This window comes from Phyllopteryx taeniolatus, chromosome 5, assembly GCF_024500385.1.
Source record: "Phyllopteryx taeniolatus isolate TA_2022b chromosome 5, UOR_Ptae_1.2, whole genome shotgun sequence".
In the NCBI taxonomy this organism is placed as follows: Eukaryota; Metazoa; Chordata; class Actinopteri; order Syngnathiformes; family Syngnathidae; genus Phyllopteryx; species Phyllopteryx taeniolatus.
In genome coordinates this window covers 15,627,468-15,648,317 of record NC_084506.1, presented here as the reverse complement: position 1 = coordinate 15,648,317, position 20,850 = coordinate 15,627,468, and the positions used below count along the sequence as shown (strand labels likewise).

Below are 20,850 nucleotides of genomic sequence, written 5' to 3'. Positions count from 1 at the left end.
TAGTGTGCCAAAACAAGCCACACTAAGGCAGGAGAATAGTAATAGTAGAGCTTAACAAATGACTAAACCATCACCCAACTGAAGATGTTTGCCACACAGGGGTCCCTAAAACAATAGCATTGGTTATTATATGTAATCACCAAAATCATGTTGTATATTCCCACACAGCTTAATGCACCAGTATATACAGTAGCAGCTCTTCAACCTAAATGATATTTTCCATTTTCAGCTCAGAAAAAATAGGAAAGCACCTGATGATTTCTTGATTAAGATGTAAAATTATATTTATTTAGTTGCACTCATAACCGCTGGGTTTGTTCCATTTAGGGGAATCACCATTCGCAGCCTTCCCTGGTGTGGTCTATTCAGGGGTTCTGGAAGGAAGGGTCCGTTGGGAAGTTGAATCTCAGATTCAAGTGGAGCAGAGTGTTTTTTTATGCTAGCTGTGGAACAGTGAACAAGCTCTACACCCTCGGCAGGGTCCTGGAGGATGCAAGGGAGTGGATGCATTTGACCGTTGTTGCAGAAGTGGTTCTGTTGGCTTCATTAAGCCATGATCTTCAACTCTCGCAGGAGCGGTTCACAGCAGAGTGTGAAGCGGTAGTGATAAGAATCAGCATCTCCAACGTCTACTACTACGTCTCTTGGCTGGCCTGGGAACATCTCGGTATCCCCCCGGAGGAGCTGGACGAACTGGTGGGGGAGAGGGAAGTCTGGGCTTCTCTGCTTCAGTTGCTGTACCTGAGAGCTGACCCTAGATAAGAAAGAAAGAAAGAAAGAAAGAAAGAAAGAAAGAAAGAAAGAAAGAAAGAAAGAAAGAAAGAAAGAAAGAAAGAAAGAAAGAAAGAAAGAAAGAAAGAAAGAAAGAAAGAAAGAAAGAAAGAAAGAAAGAAAGAAAGAAAGAAAGAAAGAAAGAAAGAAAGAAAGAAAGAAAGAAAGAAAGAAAGAAAGAAAGAAAGAAAGAAAGAAAGAAAGAAAGAAAGAAAGAAAGAAAGAAAGAAAGAAAGAAAGAAAGAAAGAAAGAAAGAAAGAAAGAAAGAAAGAAAGAAAGAAAGAAAGAAAGAAAGAAAGAAAGAAAGAAAGAAAGAAAGAAAGAAAGAAAGAAAGAAAGAAAGAAAGAAAGAAAGAAAGAAAGAAAGAAAGAAAGAAAGAAAGAAAGAAAGAAAGAAAGAAAAAGAAAGAAATAAAGAAAAACAAAAGAAAAAAAGATAGATAGATAGATAGATAGGTAGGATAGATGGATGATTATTTCTTGATGAAGACAAATCATTGTTATTTACTTACATTCCTGAACAGAGAAAATACTTTCACCGGTTCAATGTAATACTTCATTATTTCTGGCTCAAATCTGTGTATAAAAACATGAATCCATTTCAAAATTCCACGTTCCTTTTCCAAATGGTAAAACGTCGAGAGTTCATTGATATCTTAATAGTCTGCATTAAAGCAGTTTGTCAGATTCGATGGTCTCATGATGACAGATGGTGTAGTGTGTATCATAAAACGTGCAAAACAAAAATGGGATGTATCAGCAAAGAAAATGTTAGAATTAATGAAAATATAATTACAAAAAAAAAAAAAAAAAAAAAAGAATACTAGTGTATAGTTATCAAAAACAAGAAGATTCCGAATTTTGAAAATTTAAGACACTTTGTCATATACTGCAATCGATGAATGAAGATAAAACTGTGCATTTTTTTTACATAATCGAGGTATACTGATGGCGGTCACCAAAAGGTTATGTTGACAGTGGGTTAGGGCCACCTGCCCTCCACGGTACATGTTACACTCTAGCTTCTGCCAAAGTAAATTTGTGCCAATCGATGGTGGACCCAAGCACAATATCCAAACCATGAAAGTTGCAAAATAAGAACATCCAGACAACTTTGCATGTCCTCCGTTTTACATATAAAAGGAGCACCGTAACAGCAACTGACCGAGCTTACAGTATCAGATATATTTTTCAATGAAATGTTCAGATTCACAAGAAATTATGAGGAATAATATTATGTCCACACCTTGCTTAGTGTGCTGGGAACTGTATTTGTATAGTATATTAATAAGGAAAGCATTTATGCAAATAGCAGTATGGTATTTTAATGAGGTCGGCAGTGCCTGATGTGAAAACTAGGACTCTAGTCAAAGATTTGAAGGATTCAGTTTCACTACGAACCAGTACAGGGTGTATTCTCTCACTCAAAGTTGTTCTCATTAATCCAGGTCATTGTGTTCTCAGGGCAATGAATGGATCGCAACTTGACTGTTGTGGTTGTCTTTAAAGGTGTTTTTTTCCCCCCCCTCCCATCGAGCAGGATTTATCAGATCCTACACAAAGGCTAGATAGGACAGCACCACAGCATGAAGTGTGGAAACCCAAGTACAGTATTTATACTCTAATTTAGAGGGATGGCCCAATCAAGAATGGATTAATCTTGAACGACAGACGTTAAGATACACTGGAGAGAGCGAGGATTCAGCCAACCAATGACAGTTGTTTGGGGGAAATCACCCTTTTTAATTTCCATTCAGTTGTAACAGTGGTTGTGGAAGCATCTGCATGCAAAAAAGCGACACTTTATTTGTTTCTTTGGAAGTGAGATAGCGGGTGTTGCAAGTCCCCTCCTCTTTAATGAAGGTTTGTAAACCTTGGAGATGGCCTCCCTCAAGCCTCTTTTAAACCATCCATCTTTATTGTCCATAATACAATATGTCAATGTGTACATTTTTGTCCAAGAGTGATATTTCTGTTTGAGATTCATGTATTAAGCTTTGGTGAACTGAGGAACCATGCTCAGGTGAGAGGCGAAAGGTCCTCCAAGACAACCAGAACTACCCACTGGCAGCATGGTGTGACTAGTAGTTATATCTGCGACATACAGTTTGAATCTCATCTTGTTTTCTCCTGGTACTCCGTCTTAATCCCAAATTTCAAAAGCATGCAGGGTGTTTAAATGAACCTATCATTGAAACGCTGAATTGTACATCTGTGTGATCGTGAATGTTTTTTTATAAGTGCACTTCGATTGACTAGCGATGAATCCAGTTTGCCTGAAGTAAGTTGGGATAAGCTCACCTGCGACCCTAATGAGTACAAGTGCTGAAAGAAAAAAAAAGAGATATGGATGAATGGACAGATGGATGGACGGATGGATGGAGAGCTGTGTTGGCTGCATTGGATAACTAGTGAATGATAGTTTTTGACAAATGATTATCAAGTATCTGGCCAAACTACACTATCCCAACCCCAAACCATCTATTTAAAAGCGGGCCATCCAGTTTTCCTGAGATATTCTGAGATATTTTTACCTAAATTAAGCATCTTTTGGCTCTCACCATTGCTTCACAGCATTTTCCACCAGTTTCTGGGAAGCAAATAGAAGGGCTATTATGTCAGCATGACCCATACCTTATAAAATCATTCAGTGGTGTGTGCTGTGACACTACACAGCGATGAAGTGGATCGTGCTCGCCCTGCTGCTGGGCTGCATGGCCGTAGCTCAAAAGTCCACCGATCAGTGGCCTATGCTACCTTCCAAGCCCGTAGACACAGGACTTTCTTGCGAGGTGCAGACGCACCACAAGATACGGTGTGGCCCCGACGGAATCTCGTCTTCCGAGTGTCAAGCCATCAACTGCTGCTTTGATGGTAACCTGTGCTACTACGGGAGACATGGTAGGTCAAATCTCATTTGCTTTTACTTGTGTTATGTCAGCGGTTCATCGCTTGCACCCCCACTATAGGACAGAAAAAAAATAAAAATAAAAATAAATTAAAATATTAAACTATCATTTTCATGGGTTTTTACAGTACAGCAAACCCTTGCATATTCACAGTTTTGCATTTGAGAATTCACTTTGGAAACTATCCTCCGTTATTTGCTGAAACACTCACCAATTTCCCGTTTTTGTGCTCAGGCCAAAGCAATGATATAGCGCCATCTAGTGGCAATTTTGTGTCAAGCGCGTATGTTGAAGTGAGTTTATTCATGTACATATGTTCATTTACACAAAGTAGTGCTTTGCCGCCACCATATGACATCTACAGGCAATTACAAACTGTTTTTTTCCATTACTGACAGATTGTTGCTATTTGCAGCAGGGCTCAGTCCCTATCTCCCATCATTAGTTAGTGTAATGCCCTCACATGCGGGAAAGGAGAGCCAGTCGCAGATGCACTTTTCAGTCATTTATTTAATGCTGGCAGAACAATAAAACACAATTTCAATGAGAACACTCACGCAGGAGGAGCTGCTGTAGGCCACAGCTCACGCCCAGACACTGACACAGACTTCACACGCCACCCCACTCTGCTCCGCCACTAAAAGTTACATAACTGTATCTAACATACAGTATTTTCTATATATTTTATGCTTGCCATTTATGCACATCCGCCTCACAGTTCAGGGGTCGTGGGCTCAAATCCGGACACCAGCCTTCCTTTGTGGCGTTTGTATGTTCTCCCCATGCCTGCATGGGTTTTTTCCGGGTACTCTGGTTTCCTCCCATATTCCAAAAACATGAACGTTTGGTTAGTTTGGTTATCTCCATGTGCCCTGCGATTGGCTGGCGAATAGTTCAGGGCATACACCATCTCTCACCCAAAGTCAGCTGGGATAGGCTCCAGCACACCCGCGACCTTAGTGAGGATCAGCAGTACTGAGAATGGATACCTAGAAATACGTTTACAATGTGTTTTAAAAGGGTCTTTAAATAAGTTTGAATGTTTTTAAAGTGTGTGGGAGGTAAAACTGTTCGAAAAATGTTTTTTAAATGTCTCCCTACATCCCGCATTTTCACACATTGCAGGTGGGTCTGGAACGCATCCTCGCAACAAAATAGATTAACTCACTTGGGGTTGTGTTCAGTGACTCTCCAGTGCACCAAGGATGCCCAGATGATAGTGGTTATCAGCAGAGATGCCACCCTGCCCCGCATCGACTTGGCATCCCTTTCGTTGATCTCCAGTGGGCCCGGGTGTGGACCGGTTGACAGCACCTCGGCTTTTTCCATTTATCAGTTTCCGGTCACAGCGTGCGGCACTGTAATCATGGTGAGGCCAGTCCGAATTGAATTATGATTTATTCCAGCAAAATAGAGTGTAATGCTGCAAACCTGGTGTAGGAGGAGCCTGGTGCTATAACCTATGAAAACGCCATGTCGGCCTCCTATGAAGTCAATGTTGGACCGTATGGAGCGATTACCAGGGACAGCCGATTTGAGTATGTGCTTCTCTTTGTTCCTATGCACTCATTGGATACTAGTCCAGGGAGGGATAGTGGAGTACTTTTGTACAACCCCAATTCCAATGAAGTTAGACATAAATAAAAACAGAATACAATGATTTGCAAATCATGTTCAACCTACATTTAATTGAATACACTACAAAGACAAGCTATTTAATGTTCAAACTGACAAACTTTATTGTTTTTAGCAAATAATCATTAACTTAGAATTTTATGGCTGCAACGCGTTCCAAAAAAGCTGGGTCAGGTGGAAAAAATAAGAGTTGAGGAATGCGCATCAAACACCTGTTTGGAACATCCCACAGGTGAACAGGGTAATTGGGAACAGGTGGGTGCCATGATTGGGTATAAATGGAGCTTCCCTGAATTGCTCAATCATTTACAAGCAAAGATGGGGCGAGGTCCACCTCTTTGTGAACAAGTGTGTGAGAAAATAGTCGAACAGTTTAAGAACAATGTTCCTCAACGTACAATTGCAAGGAATTTAGGGATTTCATCATCTACGGTCCATAATATCATCAAAAGGTTCAGAGAATCTGGAGAAATCACTGTATATAAGCGGCAAGGCCAAAAACCAACATTGAGTGCCCATGACCTTCGATCCTTCAGTCGGCACTGCATCAAAAACTGACATCAATGTGTAAAGGATATCGCCACATGGGCTCAGGAACACTTCAGAAAACCAATGTCAGTAAATACAGTTTGGCGCTATATCTGTAAGTGCAATTTGAAACTCCACTATGCAAAGCAAAAGCCATTTATCAACAAGACCCAGAAACGCCGCCAGCTTCTCTGGGCCCGAGCTCATCTAAGATGAACTGATGCAAAGTGGAAAAGTGTTCTGTGGTCCGACAAGTCCACATTTCAGATTGTTTTTGGAAATTGTGGACGGCGTGTCCTCCGGACCAAAGAGGAAAAGAACCATCCGGACTGTTATGGACGCAAAGTTCAAAAGCCAGCATCTGTGATGGTATGGGGCTGTGTTAGTGCCAATGGTATGGGAAACTTACACATCTGTGAAGGCACCATTAATGCTGAAAGGTACATACAGGTTTTGGACAAAACATATGCTGCCATCCAAGCAACGTCTTTTTCATGGACGCCCCTGCTTATTTCAGCAAGACAATGCCAAACCACATTCTGCACGTGTTACAACAGCGTGGCTTCGTAGTAAAAGACTGCGGGTACTAGACTGGCCTGCCTGCAGTCCAGACCTGTCTCCCGTTGAAAATGTATGGCGCATTATGAAGCGTAAAATATGACAACGGAGACCCCTTACTGTTGAACAGCTGAAGCTGTACATCAAGCGAGAATGGGGAAGAATTCCACCTCCAAAGCTTCAACAATTAGTCTCCTCAGTTCCCAAACGTTTATTGAATGTTGTTAAAAGAAAAGGTGATGTAACACAGTGGTAAACATGACTCTGTCCCAGCTTTTTGGGAACGTGTTGCAGCCATAAAATTCTAAGTTAATGATTATTTGCTAAAAAATATAAAGTTTGAACATTAAATATCTTGTCTTTGTAGTGTATTCAATTAAATATAGGTTGAACATGATTTGCAAATCATTGTATTCTGTTTTTATTTATGTTTAACACAATGTCCCAACTTCATTGGAATTGGGGTTGTATATTATCTACGGGGAAAATTATTGATTTTTGAGGGGACATAATGTAATGGCTTTTGGCTTGTATCCTAATAGTTGTGTCTCTATAGAGTGCCTGCCCACCTACCTAAGTGTTAAATTAGACAAGCAAGTTAAATCATTCTGTAAACTGCATATTTCCCTCAATGTGTCTGTCAGCGAACCATTCTGATTTTTCACATAATTGCGCCCCCCTCCAACCACACAGTTTTTCCGTGTGGATAAGCGCTACGTAAAATGGATGGTTGGATGGACTTGGCAGCTAGGCTGGGAGAAGATCCACCACTTTCAAGCAACGGCTGGACTACACTGAATAACTTTTATTCTATGTCTATCAATGTGGAGATGGCGTGGGGATTTGTTGCCGGTGTCTCTACTGCATTCAAGGATGCATACACTATACTTGACAAGTACAACTCGTACTGGACAAATACTGTTAGAACAGAGTTTAATCCCGGACCTCAGAACTATGAGGTAGATGTGCAAAACCACTAGGAAACCAACCTGCCCCCTTCATAAAAATACTTCAAAGCCAAAACTGAACATTGATATCTTTGTAAATTTTTATAGACCTTATCATCACGATTCATGATGTCAAAAACCTCCGGTTGGCAAAAACTCTAGCATTCTTATAGTAAACAAACCTGTCGTGAATGATGATTGTAGCCTTTTTCTCTACCGCCATAGTTTGAATGTGTGAAGTGTTGTCAGTTCAAAAGATGTTGTTCCAAGAGGTAAATTGCTTCTAAAGGAGACAGAAATACAGGCGCGGTGGAAATTGAGATGTCGGTAACATGGTCAAGGTAACGTGTTAATCCGCCATATGCGGAATGTCACATGACCAAACCGGGAAAACAAGATGGCTGACTTGCTGTGTATGCTATACACTAATGATCATGATTACGGTTTGATTACATGATTGTTTGAAGCCGAACTTGCTCAAATGTTGTTTTCTTTATGGCTGGTGTCTTCAGACAAAAGTTAAATATAAGTAATTTATGTATAAAAATATGATATAAATCATATACAGTCCCCTACAAAAGTATTGGAAAGGCAAGGTCAATTCCTTTGTTTTTGTTGTATTCTGAAGACATTTGGGTTTCAGAAGATGAATATGAGACAAAAGTTCAGAATTCCAGCTTTATTTCATTGTATTTATATCTAGATGTGTTAAACAACTCAGGACAGAGCACCTTTTGTTTTAAGTAATCCACTTTTCAAGTGAGTAAAAGTATTTGAACAGACATTATTAAATTAACTTAAAGTGAATAACGTTTAATATTTAGTGTCATAAACCTTACTTGCAGTAACTGCATCAAGCCTGCGACCCATTGACTTAACCAGACTTTTGCATTCTTCGTTTGAAATTCTTTTCCAGGCCTTTACTGAAGCCTCTTTCAGTTCTTGTTTGTTTCTGGGTGTTTCTCCCTTCAGTTTACGCTTCAGGAGGTAAAATACATGCTCTATTGGGTTAAGGTCCGGTGATTGACTTGGCCAGTCTAAGACCTTCCACTTTTTCCCCCTGAAGAAGTCCTTTGTTGTCTTGGAAGTGTGTTTTGGGTCGTTGTCTTGTTGCATGATGAAGCTTTTCCCAAGTAGTTGGGATGCATTTTTCTGTAAATTACCAGACAAAATTGTTTTGTGGACTTCAAAATTCATCCTGCTGCTACCATCATGAGTTACACCATCAATAAAAACTAGTGCGCACGTTCCAGAAGCACCCATGCAAGCCCAAGCCATGATATTAACTCCGCCATGCTTCACAGATGAGTTTGTGAGTTTTGGATCATAAGCAGATCCTTTCTTTCTCCAAACTTTGGCCTTTCCATCACTTTTATAGAGATTAATCTTAGTCTCATCAGTCCATAAAACTTTGTTCCAAAACTTTTGTGGTTCAACGCTGTACTTTTTTGCAAAATCCAATCTGGCCTCCCAATTCTTTCTGCTGATGAGTGGTTTGCATCTTGTGGTATGGCCTGTATATTTCTTCTCTCAAAGTCTTCTTCGAACGATGGATTGTGATACCTTCACCCCTGCCCTGTGGAAGTTGGCAGTGATGTTACCGACTGTGGTCTTTGGGTGTTTCTTCACAGCTCTCACAATGTTTCTGTCATCAATGGCTGTTGATACCTTTGGCCAACCTATTCGATGTCTATTGCTCAGTACACCAGTAGTTTCTTTCTCTTTCAGGACATTCCAAATTGTTGTATTGGCTATGCCCAATGTTTGTGTAACTCTGATCGATTTTCCCTCTTCTCTCATGTTCAAAACGGTTTGCTTTACTCGCATAGACAGCTCTCTGGTCTTCTTATTTGCTTAACAGCTAATGCAGTTTTCATAGGTGAAACCCAAATCCAAAAACAAGCAATCTAATGTTTAAGCAATCAATCTAAAAGGCAACACCTGAGCAACTAGAAACACCCATGAGTCACATGTTCCAATCCTTTTGCTCACTTGAAAAGTACAAAACGTACTCTGTCCTGAGTTGTTTAACACATCGAGATGTAAATATCATGAAATAAAAGCTGAAATTCTGAACTTTTGTCTCATATTCATCTTGTGATCTGAAACCCAAATGTCTTCAGTATACAACAAAAACAAAGGAATTGACCTTGTCGTTCCAATCCTCTTGGAAGGTAATGTATTTAAACATGAACGAAGTCTAAACATTCAAAAACGGTAAACTTTCGTGACTCTGTGGTAACATCTTGTGTTTAAAAAAAGATATTGGAGACACTTAACGTCCCTATGGTTGCTTGGTGACGCCTCCAAGCCCCATTCACCAAAACCCTGAAAAGTGCTTAGATCTGCTTTGCTGCATGCAGAAGTAGGTTGCACATATTCTGAATTAATTAACTTTTTTGTTGCTCTCAATAATGGGCCAGAAAATAATTTTTCATGGATCCCACACCAGTGTACTAGAAGGCTAGCCAGTATTTTGTTAAATTAGTCAAAGAGAACCAATGAAACATTTTCATACATACCTGTGAAAAAACACAACACGTTGATGGAGGTTTGGTTCCCCCTGTCTCTTTTGAAGTGGCTATTTGGCCTCTGCAGTCTTGCAATCTTCTCTGTATACCCATTTACAATATCCACTCGATGTATCCACCTCACCAACCGATTCTGATGGATTTATTGTGATTTTTTGAAAGAAATCCCCAAATACTAGTACTGCTGAAGTTCAGGTTGATGGTAGACGGTTGACTCACTGCCACCCTAGGTACCCTGGTGCCTATTGTTTCCAAACATTATGATGAGGTCTATTGGATCTTATTTAATTGTGCAGGTGTATCTAATGTTCTGGCTCCTTTCAGGCTGGCCGTTCAGTGCAGATATGTCGGCACTTCCGTTGAAGCCATTGTCATCAAGGTGGACCAGGTTCCAGAACCCCCTCCAGTTGCAGCTCCAGGGCCCTTGAAGGTGGAGCTCAGGCTGGGCAACGGCAGACGCACAGTCAAGGGTGATATGGACTGTGGGTAAAAAACGTTAGTGGCATTTATCAGCAATCAGAAGCGACGTCAAATTCATTGTTCCATCGCTCTGTCCAAACAGATGAAGTGGTCTTCAACTACTTCTATGCCGATAGTGACTACCCGGTCACAAAAGAGCTCAGGGAGCCCGTATATGTTGAGGTCCGGATGCTGGGGAAGACTGACCCCAACCTGGTCTTGACTCTTCGCCGATGCTGGGCCACTGCACATTCTTATCCTCACAGCATGCCTCAGTGGGACTTGCTGGTTCATGGGTAAGAGTAAGTGCCACTCGGAATTTTATCATTTTTGACTGTTTAAGACTTGACATCTAATCCCATCTTTACGGTCTCAGGTGCCCGTACGTGGACGACCGCTACCAGACATCCCTGGTGCCGGTCGACTCCTCGTCAGGCCTCGAGTTCCCCACCCACCATCGGCGCTTTTTGTTTAAGATGTTCACGTTCGTGTCCACCACGACAGCCAATCCTGGCAAGGGAGGACCTGCAGATCCAGAGGGTATAACTCCTCTCAAGGAAATGGTATATGATGCCAAGGACGCAGAACATAGCCCGTATTTTCTCATTAAGTGGCTTCCACTAGAAAGAGATGAACCATCAACTTTAAATGAACATCACACCTCAAATAGATGAAACTAAAAATTCCAAATAAGTGTTATTCTTAAAGGGGAAAAAATGCTTGAAAATATATAATATTATTATTATTTAGTCACTGTCAGGTGGAAATCTCCTGTGTCCAAAATTTGTCAATTTCATATTTTTTCAAAAATCTTTTCTACTGGTCAATGCCCAAATGGGTCAATTATTTTTTCTAATTATTAACCAATTAAGTGTTGAAAGTGGCTTGCGCTCTTTGACGATACAGTGTTAATGGCTCAAGTTACACAAACATGCCGTGGTGTTCTTGTTTCCTGAAAAGTAATGGTTTTGGAGATGGCAGGATATATGTATGTATATATGTATGTATATATATATATATATATATATATATATATATATATATGGGTGTGTGTGTGTGTGTGTGTGTAATCATTTAACATTGTTTGAGAAATGTTATTTTCTAAAAAAAAAAGATTTGCATTATGTAATTTTGTTATTATTTCCAAATTACTGAAGAAAAAAATAGTTTTCATTATATAACAATAAAATTACACAAATGAGATCTTCCCTCAATATAGACGAATTTAAAATGAATTTGGCTAATTAATCATACTGTGCAATAAAATGTGGAAAAATATTTGTAAGTAAATTTTTTAATTTTTTATATTCGATTATTTTTCAATATTATTATAAAAAGGCATATTCTGTACTAATAAGTGTCCAGATAAAACAAAACATAAACTACACTCTGGGAGTGACTCAGACCATAGTACTACATAAAATATTAATTAAAATTACATTACTGTACATTAATATTATATTGTAATTTAAAGTACACTAATTAAATATTACTTATGGAATATTTACTTACATCATTTAACTGTAAACACAAATGTATTTTTACCAATCAATGCCTTCCCCAAATAAAGACTTTACCCCTAATAGCCACCTGGTTTTCTCTGCTGTTGAGAAAAGAAACACGCTAAGCCACTACATGAGTAAATATACTGTATATGTTATTTTCTTATTTTATTTTTCACCAGGTGTATATTCACTGTGACACAACAGTGTGCATGCCCCATCAGGGAAACAACTGTGAGCCTCAGTGCTCCAGGTGGAGTAAGTAATATTCCTACTTTATATATTTACAATCTATCTATCCACGTCCTGTGCTGTCTTTTCAACTGTGTATTATGTGACCTCACGACTGCCGTTGACATTCTTCAACTTTTATTCCCACACAGAGAGGGACCTTGCCGGTACCAAACAAACGACCGCCGAGTCTGACAGTGCTTTGGTTAGCAGTTTGGAGATTCAGTTTATTGACCCAAATTAAAAGCATGTAATTGCATCACCTGGGATTAACAAGAAATACATGGTGTTCATACAATAAAATGTGACCGCTGAAAATAAACACTGACGTTACTCCAGGTGTTGTATGATTGGTCATTTATTTCCTAGTTACACAAAGGGAGATTGCTCAAGTGGCATTATGTGAAATATGCATAAAAATGTGCTTAATATGTTTTTATTGATGGTGTAACTCATCATGGTAGCAGCAGGATGAATTCTGAAGTCCACAAAACAATTTTGTCTGGCAAAATAGTGTTTTGTACAGTATTGAAGGTGTTTTTTTTCTGCTCAGAAGCCATTTAATCAAAATGTCATGATATAATGCAACCAAAATGTCCATCCATCCATCCATTTTCATTACCGCTTATCCTCATTAGGGTCGAGGCGGGGTACACCCTGAACCGGTCGCCAGCCAATCGCAGGGCACATAGAAACAAACAACCATTCGCACTCACATTCACACCTACGGGAAATTTAGAGTCTTCTTCAATCAACCAACCACGCATGTTTTGGGGATGTGGGAGGAAACCAGAGTGCCCGGAGAAAACCCACTCAGGCACGGGCAGAACATGCAAACTCCACACAGGCGGGGCCGGGATTTGAACCCCGGTACCCAGAACTGTGAGGCAGATGTGCTAACCAGTCTTCCACCGTGGCAAAATGTCATTGTGAAAAATGTTTTATACAAACGCTTTCCTTACAAAACTAAAAACATCTGTATACCTCCATGGGGTCTTCAGGACTCCAAATGCCTTCCAATGTGATTCACGTGACAAGATGGCACAAGATGGCTGTGGAAGAAGTTTCATCTTTAGTTGTCGAGTATTGGTTAAAAATAATGCTCTTGCTCATTTTACATTTCTCCACGCTCAGAAAGCTATCTATATAAGGTAACTAAGAATATCACACATTGTCCTATTTTAATTAGGTTATTTCTTGACCACTATAGACTAATACGCGGCACGGTAGTCGACTGGTTAGCACATCTGCCTCACAGTTCTGACGAACGGGGTTCAAATCCTGGCCCCACCTGTGTGGAGTTTCCATGTTCTCCCCGCGCCTGCGTGGGTTTTCTCTAGGTACTCCGGTTTCCTCCCAAATCCCAAAAACATTCGTGGTAGATTGACTGAAGACTAGTGACGGGCAAATGATACCGAGGCTTTGGAGCTCGTGTCACTCTTCCTGAAGCGGAGTGATTCGAAATGCTGTGTCGTAGCTTGTATCAAAACACCAGTGTCACGTGACCGCTGTTTCGCTTTGCGCTTCATTCCTTCAAAATGTTTCGAAGGTTTTCATTGGCTCATACTCTTTCAGTGTGTGTCATTGGCTCATAGCGTTTCATTTATTCTTTGGGGTTATCAGGAATGTGTTTCAGAGTATGGGGCAGAGCATCTGCATATTTTATTCTAATGACGATAGAATCATTATTTGGTATGAATCAACAAAACACTTGAATGACCATACCAGTGCCAGTGCTTCATTCGTGCTCTTTATAGGGTGCTAAGGCTTCAGTTGTCCACCAGATGTCACCGTCACTGAAGCCTTGAAGCTAGGAATCTTTTTCGGCATGATTGTTAGGAAAGCCTCTGTGCTTCATGAGACGTCACTTGCCCACCACTAATGAAGACTCTAAATTGTCCGTAGGTGTGAATGTGAGTGTGAATGATTGTTTGTTTCTATGTGCCCTGCGATTGGCTGGCGACCAGCTCTCGCCCAAAGATAGCTAGGATAGGCTCTAGCACGCCAGCGACCCTAGTGAGGATAAGCGGTACAGAAAATGGATGGATGGATATGGACTAATACTGATGACGTAAAACACATTTCCTAGTGTATTCACTATTTAATTTTTTTCGTATCGATTAACTACATATGCCACAAATCTCTGACATTTCACAAAATTTACAGTTGACCATCTAAAACATCAATGCCAAGTAATATATTCTTTCAAATCCCGATTATCATAACAATTACATTTTCTTCTGTGATTTTGCCAATTGTGACATAAACTGAACGATTCACTAATTTAGTTTTTTTGGGGACATGCTGCTGTCCTTGTCCCTTGTGATGTTCTTCCGACAGGCATGACAAGTCAAATTTTCTGTCGCTTCCAACGCTAGTTTCATTAATTTCATAAAATACAAATTCCACTTTAATGTGATATATCCATCCATCCATCCATTTTCTGAGCCGCTTCTCCTCACTAGGGTCGCGGGCGTGCTGGAGCCTATCCCAGCTGTCATCGGGCAGGAGGCGGGGTACACCCTGAACTGGTTGCCAGCCAATCGCAGGACACATAGAAACAAACAACCATTCGCACTCACAGTCATGCCTACGGGCAATTTAGAGTCTCCAATTAATGCTATTCACTATTTATCTGTCTCAGTGATTGTTGCTTCAAAATAATCATAATAAATAATAATGTAATGTTGTCTGATTGTATTTAGCAAACTTTCCAATTATAACATTTTGAAAATAGGATAAATGTCAAGTTATAAAAGCTTGAAACTCTACTTCAACAAAATGGTCACAACAACAAAAAATCTTGACCTCTACTCTGTTAGTATTAAATTGGCCAGAAATGTGTGCATTTTCACACGAAATTATATTTGTATCACTGGAATCGTATTTAAAAGAGCTGTCTGATAATACCGGTCTCATGTAAATCAATTGATTTTTAACATTTCACACACACATACATAACGTAAACATCAACAGACTAGGACAGGAGCAGCTATATTAGACTGCGGTCAAGCCAGGCTCCACTCGAAAAGTAGCAGTCAAGCCAGCCGCCCCTAATTTCGTTCATACTCGGCATTACGGTAATAGGTCGCCAACTCGCGGCGAAGCCACCTTCAAAATAAAAGCTTCCCAATAATACGGATGTCAGTGTTCTTCGGTTAAGGAATGTAGCCAGCAAAGTTAATTAGAATCTTGAGATACATTACATACATACATACATTAAAATAATTACTTTATTTGATATCTTGGGGAAAATAAATGGAAATGGACTGCACTTATATAGCGCTTTATCTCCATCATCACAGTGGCCAAAGCGCTTTACAAAGACTCATATTCACACACACAATCATAAACCAATGGGCGACTGCTGCCATGCGAGGGGCTGCCATGCCCACTGGGAGCAAATTAGGGTTCAGTGTCTTGCCCAAGGACACTGAGACATGCGGACAGTCGTAGCAGGGATTCGAACCTGTTCTACCTACTGAGCCAAAGCCACCCCAACATAATCCCATTGGTATCGCAAGACAAGTCCAGATCTGTGTGACAGACCACCAAGGACTCTGCGAAAAGAGGTTTGATGAACATCTGATATTGTATTTCAAAATAAAAATCTCTGAAAACTGCATATGTTGCTTTCATTATCCCTGACTGAAAAAATCTGTGAAATCTTTTTAATGAGATTTTTGAAATCCGTGATCATGACAGTAAAAATCAATTGATTTACATAGTGGGGATGGGTCGCTGTTGACCTCAACTTGGGACGTTTTCTGAGCCGCTTCTCCTCACTCGGGTCGCGGGCGTGCTGCAGCCTATCCCAGCTATCATCGGGCAGGAGGCGGGGTACACCCTGAACTGGTTGCTAGCCAATCGCAGGGCACGTACAAACAAACAACCATCCGCACTCACATTCACACCTACGGGCAATTTAGAGTTGTCAATTAACCTAGCATGCATGTTTTTGGGATGTGGGAGGAAACCGGAGTGCCCGAAGAAAAACCACCCAGGCACGGGTGAGAACATGCAAACTCCACACAGGCGGGGCCGGGGATTGAACCCTGCTCCTCAGAACTGTGAGGCAGACACTCCAACCAGTCGTACACCGTGCCGCCTGATTTAAAACATTCATTAAAAAAAATCTATGTCAATACAACTTCTTTTAAGAAATAATTAGAAATAATCCTGTTCGTATCGCAACACCTTTTACCCTTCGTACATGTAGGAGACAATTACAGGATGCTACTACATTACTGCCATCAGCATTTGATGTAATATATCTGCAATCTGTAAAAAACCCAGATTGTTTTATCATTAAATATGATTTTTTTGGGTATCAACATTAACGCTTTAACCACTGAAGTAATTTCTCATGCCAGTCTGACACTGGAAGGAAGACATGCATGGATCCATCCATTTCAACAGCACTTATCTTGCTGAGTCGCGGGGTCAGCCTACCCCTACTGAGTGTGGGCAAAAGACAGAAAAAACCCTGAGCTGGTCGGCAGTCAGTCGCAGGGCACATACACTGTAGAGACAATCACTGAGTGGGAACCAAACCCACGCTGGCTGCATTGAAGTCAGGCAAATGAACCACGACACCATCAGTAACTGGAAGGAAAACAGTGTATTTTAAATAGTTACACGAAAGACGGTTTTCAATTTTTTTTTTAAATCCCCTCCTTGAGCCGTTACCTTATTGTGGTGGAGGGGTTTGTGTGTCCCAATGATCCTAGGAGCTAAGTTGTCTTGGGCTTTATGCCCCTGGCAGGGTTACCCATGACAAACAGGTCCTAGGTGAGGGACCAGACCAAGCACGGCTCCAAAAACCCCTATGACGAGTACAATTAATGGATTCAGGTTTCCCTTGCCCGGACGCGGGCCCCCCTCTGGAGCCAGGCCTGGAGGTGGGGCTTGAAGGCGAGCGCCTGCACCCATGGGGCCCGGTCGGGCACAGCCCGAAAGGGTAACGTGGGTCCCCCTTCCCATGGGCTCACCACCAGTGGGAGGGGCCATAGGGGTCGGGTGCAGTGCGAGCTGGGCGGTGGCCGAAGACGGGGACCTTGGCGATCCGATCCCTGGCTACAGAAGCTGGCTCTAGGGACGTGGAATGTCACCTCTCTGGCAGGGAAGGAGCCCGAGCTGGTGTCTGAGGTCGAGAAGTTCCGACGAGATATAGTCGGACTCGCCTCCACGCACACCTTGGGCTCTGGTACCAGTCCTCTCGAGAGGGGTTGGACTCTCTTCCACTTTGGAGTTGCCCACGGTGAGAGGCGCCGAGCAGGTGTGGGTATACTTATTGCTCCCCGGCTCGGCGCCTGTACGTTGGGGTTCACCCCGGTGGACGAGAGGGTAGCCTCCCTCCGCCTTCGGGTGGGGGGACGGGTCCTGACTGTTGTTTGTGCCTATGCACCAAACAGCAGTTCAGAGTACCCACCCTTTTTGGAGTCCTTGGAGGGGGTGCTGGAGAGCACTCCCGCTGGGAACTCCATTGTTCTACTGGGGGACTTCAATGCTCACGTGGGCAATGACAGTGAGACCTGGAAGGGCGTGATTGGGAGGAACGGCCCCCCCGATCAGAACCCGAGCGGTGTTCTTTTGTTGGACTTCTGTGCTTGTCACGGATTTTCCATAACGAACACCATCTTCAAGCATAAGGGTGTCCACACGTGCACTTGGCACCAGGACTTGGCAGTTCGATGATCGACTTTGTGGTCGTGTCATCAGACTTGCGGCCGCATGTCTTGGACACTCGGGTAAAGAGAGGGGCGGAGCTGTCAACTGATTATCACCTGGTGGTGAGTTGGCTCCGATGGTGGGGGAAGATGCCAGTCCGACGTGGCAAGCCCAAAGGTATTGTGAGGGTCTGCTGGGAACGTCTGGCGGAATCCCCTGTCAGAAGGAGTTTCAACTCCCACCTCCGACAGAACTTTGCTAATGTTCCGAGAGAGGCGGGGCACATCGAGTCCGAGTGGACCATGTTCCGCGCCTCCATTGCTGAGGCGGCCGACCGGAGCTGTGGCCGTAAGGTGGTTGGTGCCTGTCGTGGCGGCAATCCCCGAACCCGGTGGTGGATACCAACGGTGAGGGATGCAGTCAAGCTGAAGAAGGAGTCCTATCGGGCCTTTTTGGCCTGTGGGACTCCTGAGGCAGCTGATGGGTACCGGCTGGCCAAGTGGAATGCAGCTTTGGTGGTTTATGAAGCAAAAATTCGGGCATGGGAGGAGTTCGGTGAGGCCATGGAGAAAGACTTCCGGACGGCTTCGAGGAAATTCTGGTCCACCATCATTCCACCACCATCTGAGGCGGGCTCTCCTATCTCTGGGGTCACCGAGGTGGTTAAAACGCTCCTCGGTGGCAAGGCCCTGGGGGTGGATGAGATTCGCCCGGAGTTCCTCAAGGCTCTGGATGTTGTAGGACTGTCCTGGTTGACACGCCTCTGCAACATCGCGTGGACATCAGGGACAGTACCTCTGGATTGGCAGACTGGGGTGGTGGTCCCCCTTTTTAAGAAAGGGGACCAGAGGGTGTGTTCCAACTACAGGGGGATCACACTCCTCAGCCTCCCTGGTAAGGTCTATTCGGGGGTGCTGGAGAGGAGGGTTCATCGTGAAGTTGAATCCCAGATTCAGGAGGAGCAGTGTTGTTTTCGTCCTGGCCGTGGAACAGTGGACCAGCTCTACACCCTTGGCAGGGTCCTCGAGGGTGCATGGGAGTTCGCCCAACCAGTCTACATGTGTTTTGTGGACTTGGAGAAGGCTTTCGACCGTGTCCCTCGGGGGGTCCTGTGGGGGGTGCTTCGGGAGTATGGGGTACCGAACCCCCTGATATGGGCTGTTCGGTCCCTGTACGATCAGAGTCAGAGTTTGGTCCGCATATCCGGCAGTAAGTCGGACTCGTTTCCGGTGAGGGTTGGACTCCGCCAAGGCTGCCCTTTGTCACCGATTCTGTTCAGAACTTTTATGGACAGAATTTCTAGGCGCAGCCGAGGCGTAGAGGGGGTCCGGTTTGGTGGCCTCCGTGTTGGATCTCTGCTTTTTGCAGATGATGTGGTTCTGTTGGCGTCATCAAGCCGTGACCTCCAACTCTCACTGGAGCAGTTCGCAGCCGAGTGTGAAGCGGCTGGGATGATAATCAGCTGGTCCAAATCTGAGACCACGTTCCTCAGTCGGAAAAGAGTGGCGTACCCTCTTCAGGTCGGGGATGAGATCCTCCCCCAAGTGGAGGAGTTCAAGTATCTTGGGGTCTTGTTCACAAGTGAGGGAAAAATGGAACAGGAAATCAACAGGCGGATCGGTGCAGCGTCTGCAGTGACGCAGACTTTGTATCGATCCGTTGTGGGAAAGAAGGAGCTAAGCCGAAAGGCGAAGCTCTCGCTTTACCGGTCGATCTACGTTCCTACCCTCACCTATGGTCACGAGCTGTGGGTCGTGACCGAAAGAACGAGATCCAGGATACAAGCGGCCGAAATGAGTTTCGTCTGCAGGATGTCCGGGCTCTCCCTTAGAGATAGGGTGAGAAGCTCGGTCATCCGAGAGGATCTCAGAGTAGAGCCGCTGCTCCTTCACATCGAGAGGAGCCAGATGACGTGGCTGGGTCATCTGATTCGGATGCCTCCCGGACGCCTCCCTGGTGAGGTGTTCCGGGCACGTCCCAAAGGGAGGAGACCACGGGGACGACCCAGGACACGCTGGAGAGACTACATCCTTCGGCTGGCCTGGGAACGCATCGGGATCCCCCCAGGAAGAGCTGGATGAAGTTTCTGGGGAGAGGGAAGTCTGGGCGTCCCTGCTAAAGCTAATGCCCCCGTGACCTGACCTCGGATAAGCGGTAGAAAATGGATGGATGGATGGATGGACATCAGATTTGGGTGGGACCACTTTTGTTGGATACCTGGGGTGGTGTAGTGTCCCCCAGAACTGGTCTGGTGTTGTGATAACTAAGAGATTTTTTTTTAAGAATTTTTGAAATCCGTGATCATGGCAATGAAATACACCAATTTCAGTGGACATTTATTTTGAAATGCCACATCAGATTTTGATGGGACCTCTTTTGTTGCAGACCTGGGGTGGTGTAGTGTCCCCCAGAACTGGTCTGGTGTTGTGATAACTAGGAAAAAAAAATTTATGAATTTTTGAAATCCGTGATCATGGCAGTGAAATATACCAATTTCAGTGGACTTTTATTTTGAAATGCCACATCAGATTTTGATGGGACCTCTTTTGTTGCAGACCTGGGGGGGGGGGGGGGGGTGTAGTGTCCCCCAGAACTGGTCTGGTGTTGTGATAACTAGGAGTTTTTTTTTTAATGAATTTTTGAAATCCGTGATCATGGCAGTGAAATATACCAATTTCAGTGGACTTTTATTTTGAAATGCCACATCAGATTTTGATGGGACCTCTTTTGTTGCAGACCTGGGGTGGTGTAGTGTCCCCCAGAACTGGTCTGGTGTTGTGATAACTAGGAAATTTTATTTTATGAATTTTTGAAATCCGTGATCATGGCAGTGAAATACACCAAATTCAAGAGTCTTTTATTTTGAAATGCCACATCAGATTTTGATGGGACCTCTTTTGTTGCAGACCTGGGGTGGTGTAGTGTCCCCCAGAATTGGTCTGGTGTTGCGATATCTCATTAAAAAGATTTCACAGATTTTTTCAGTCAGGGATAATGAAAGCAACATATGCAGTTTTCAGAGATTTTTATTTTGAAATACAATATCAGATGTTCATCAAACCTCTTTTCGCAGAGTCCTTGGTGGTCTGTCACACAGATCTGGACTTG

The 20,850-nt window shown here is 43.1% G+C and overlaps 1 protein-coding gene across 1 annotated transcript; it reads left to right on the top strand.

The window, feature by feature from the left end:
• The first annotated feature begins 3,438 nt into the window (after positions 1-3,438).
• On the top strand, positions 3,439-12,403 carry LOC133478021 (zona pellucida sperm-binding protein 4-like). Its single transcript, XM_061773520.1, has 8 exons — positions 3,439-3,673; positions 4,866-5,050; positions 5,122-5,219; positions 10,205-10,362; positions 10,443-10,635; positions 10,716-10,902; positions 12,024-12,099; positions 12,225-12,403. Exons 1-8 carry the CDS (start codon positions 3,451-3,453, stop codon positions 12,314-12,316), a joined length of 1,212 nt encoding a protein of 403 aa, XP_061629504.1. The 5' UTR covers positions 3,439-3,450; the 3' UTR covers positions 12,317-12,403.
• Positions 12,404-20,850: the final 8,447 nt, after the last annotated feature.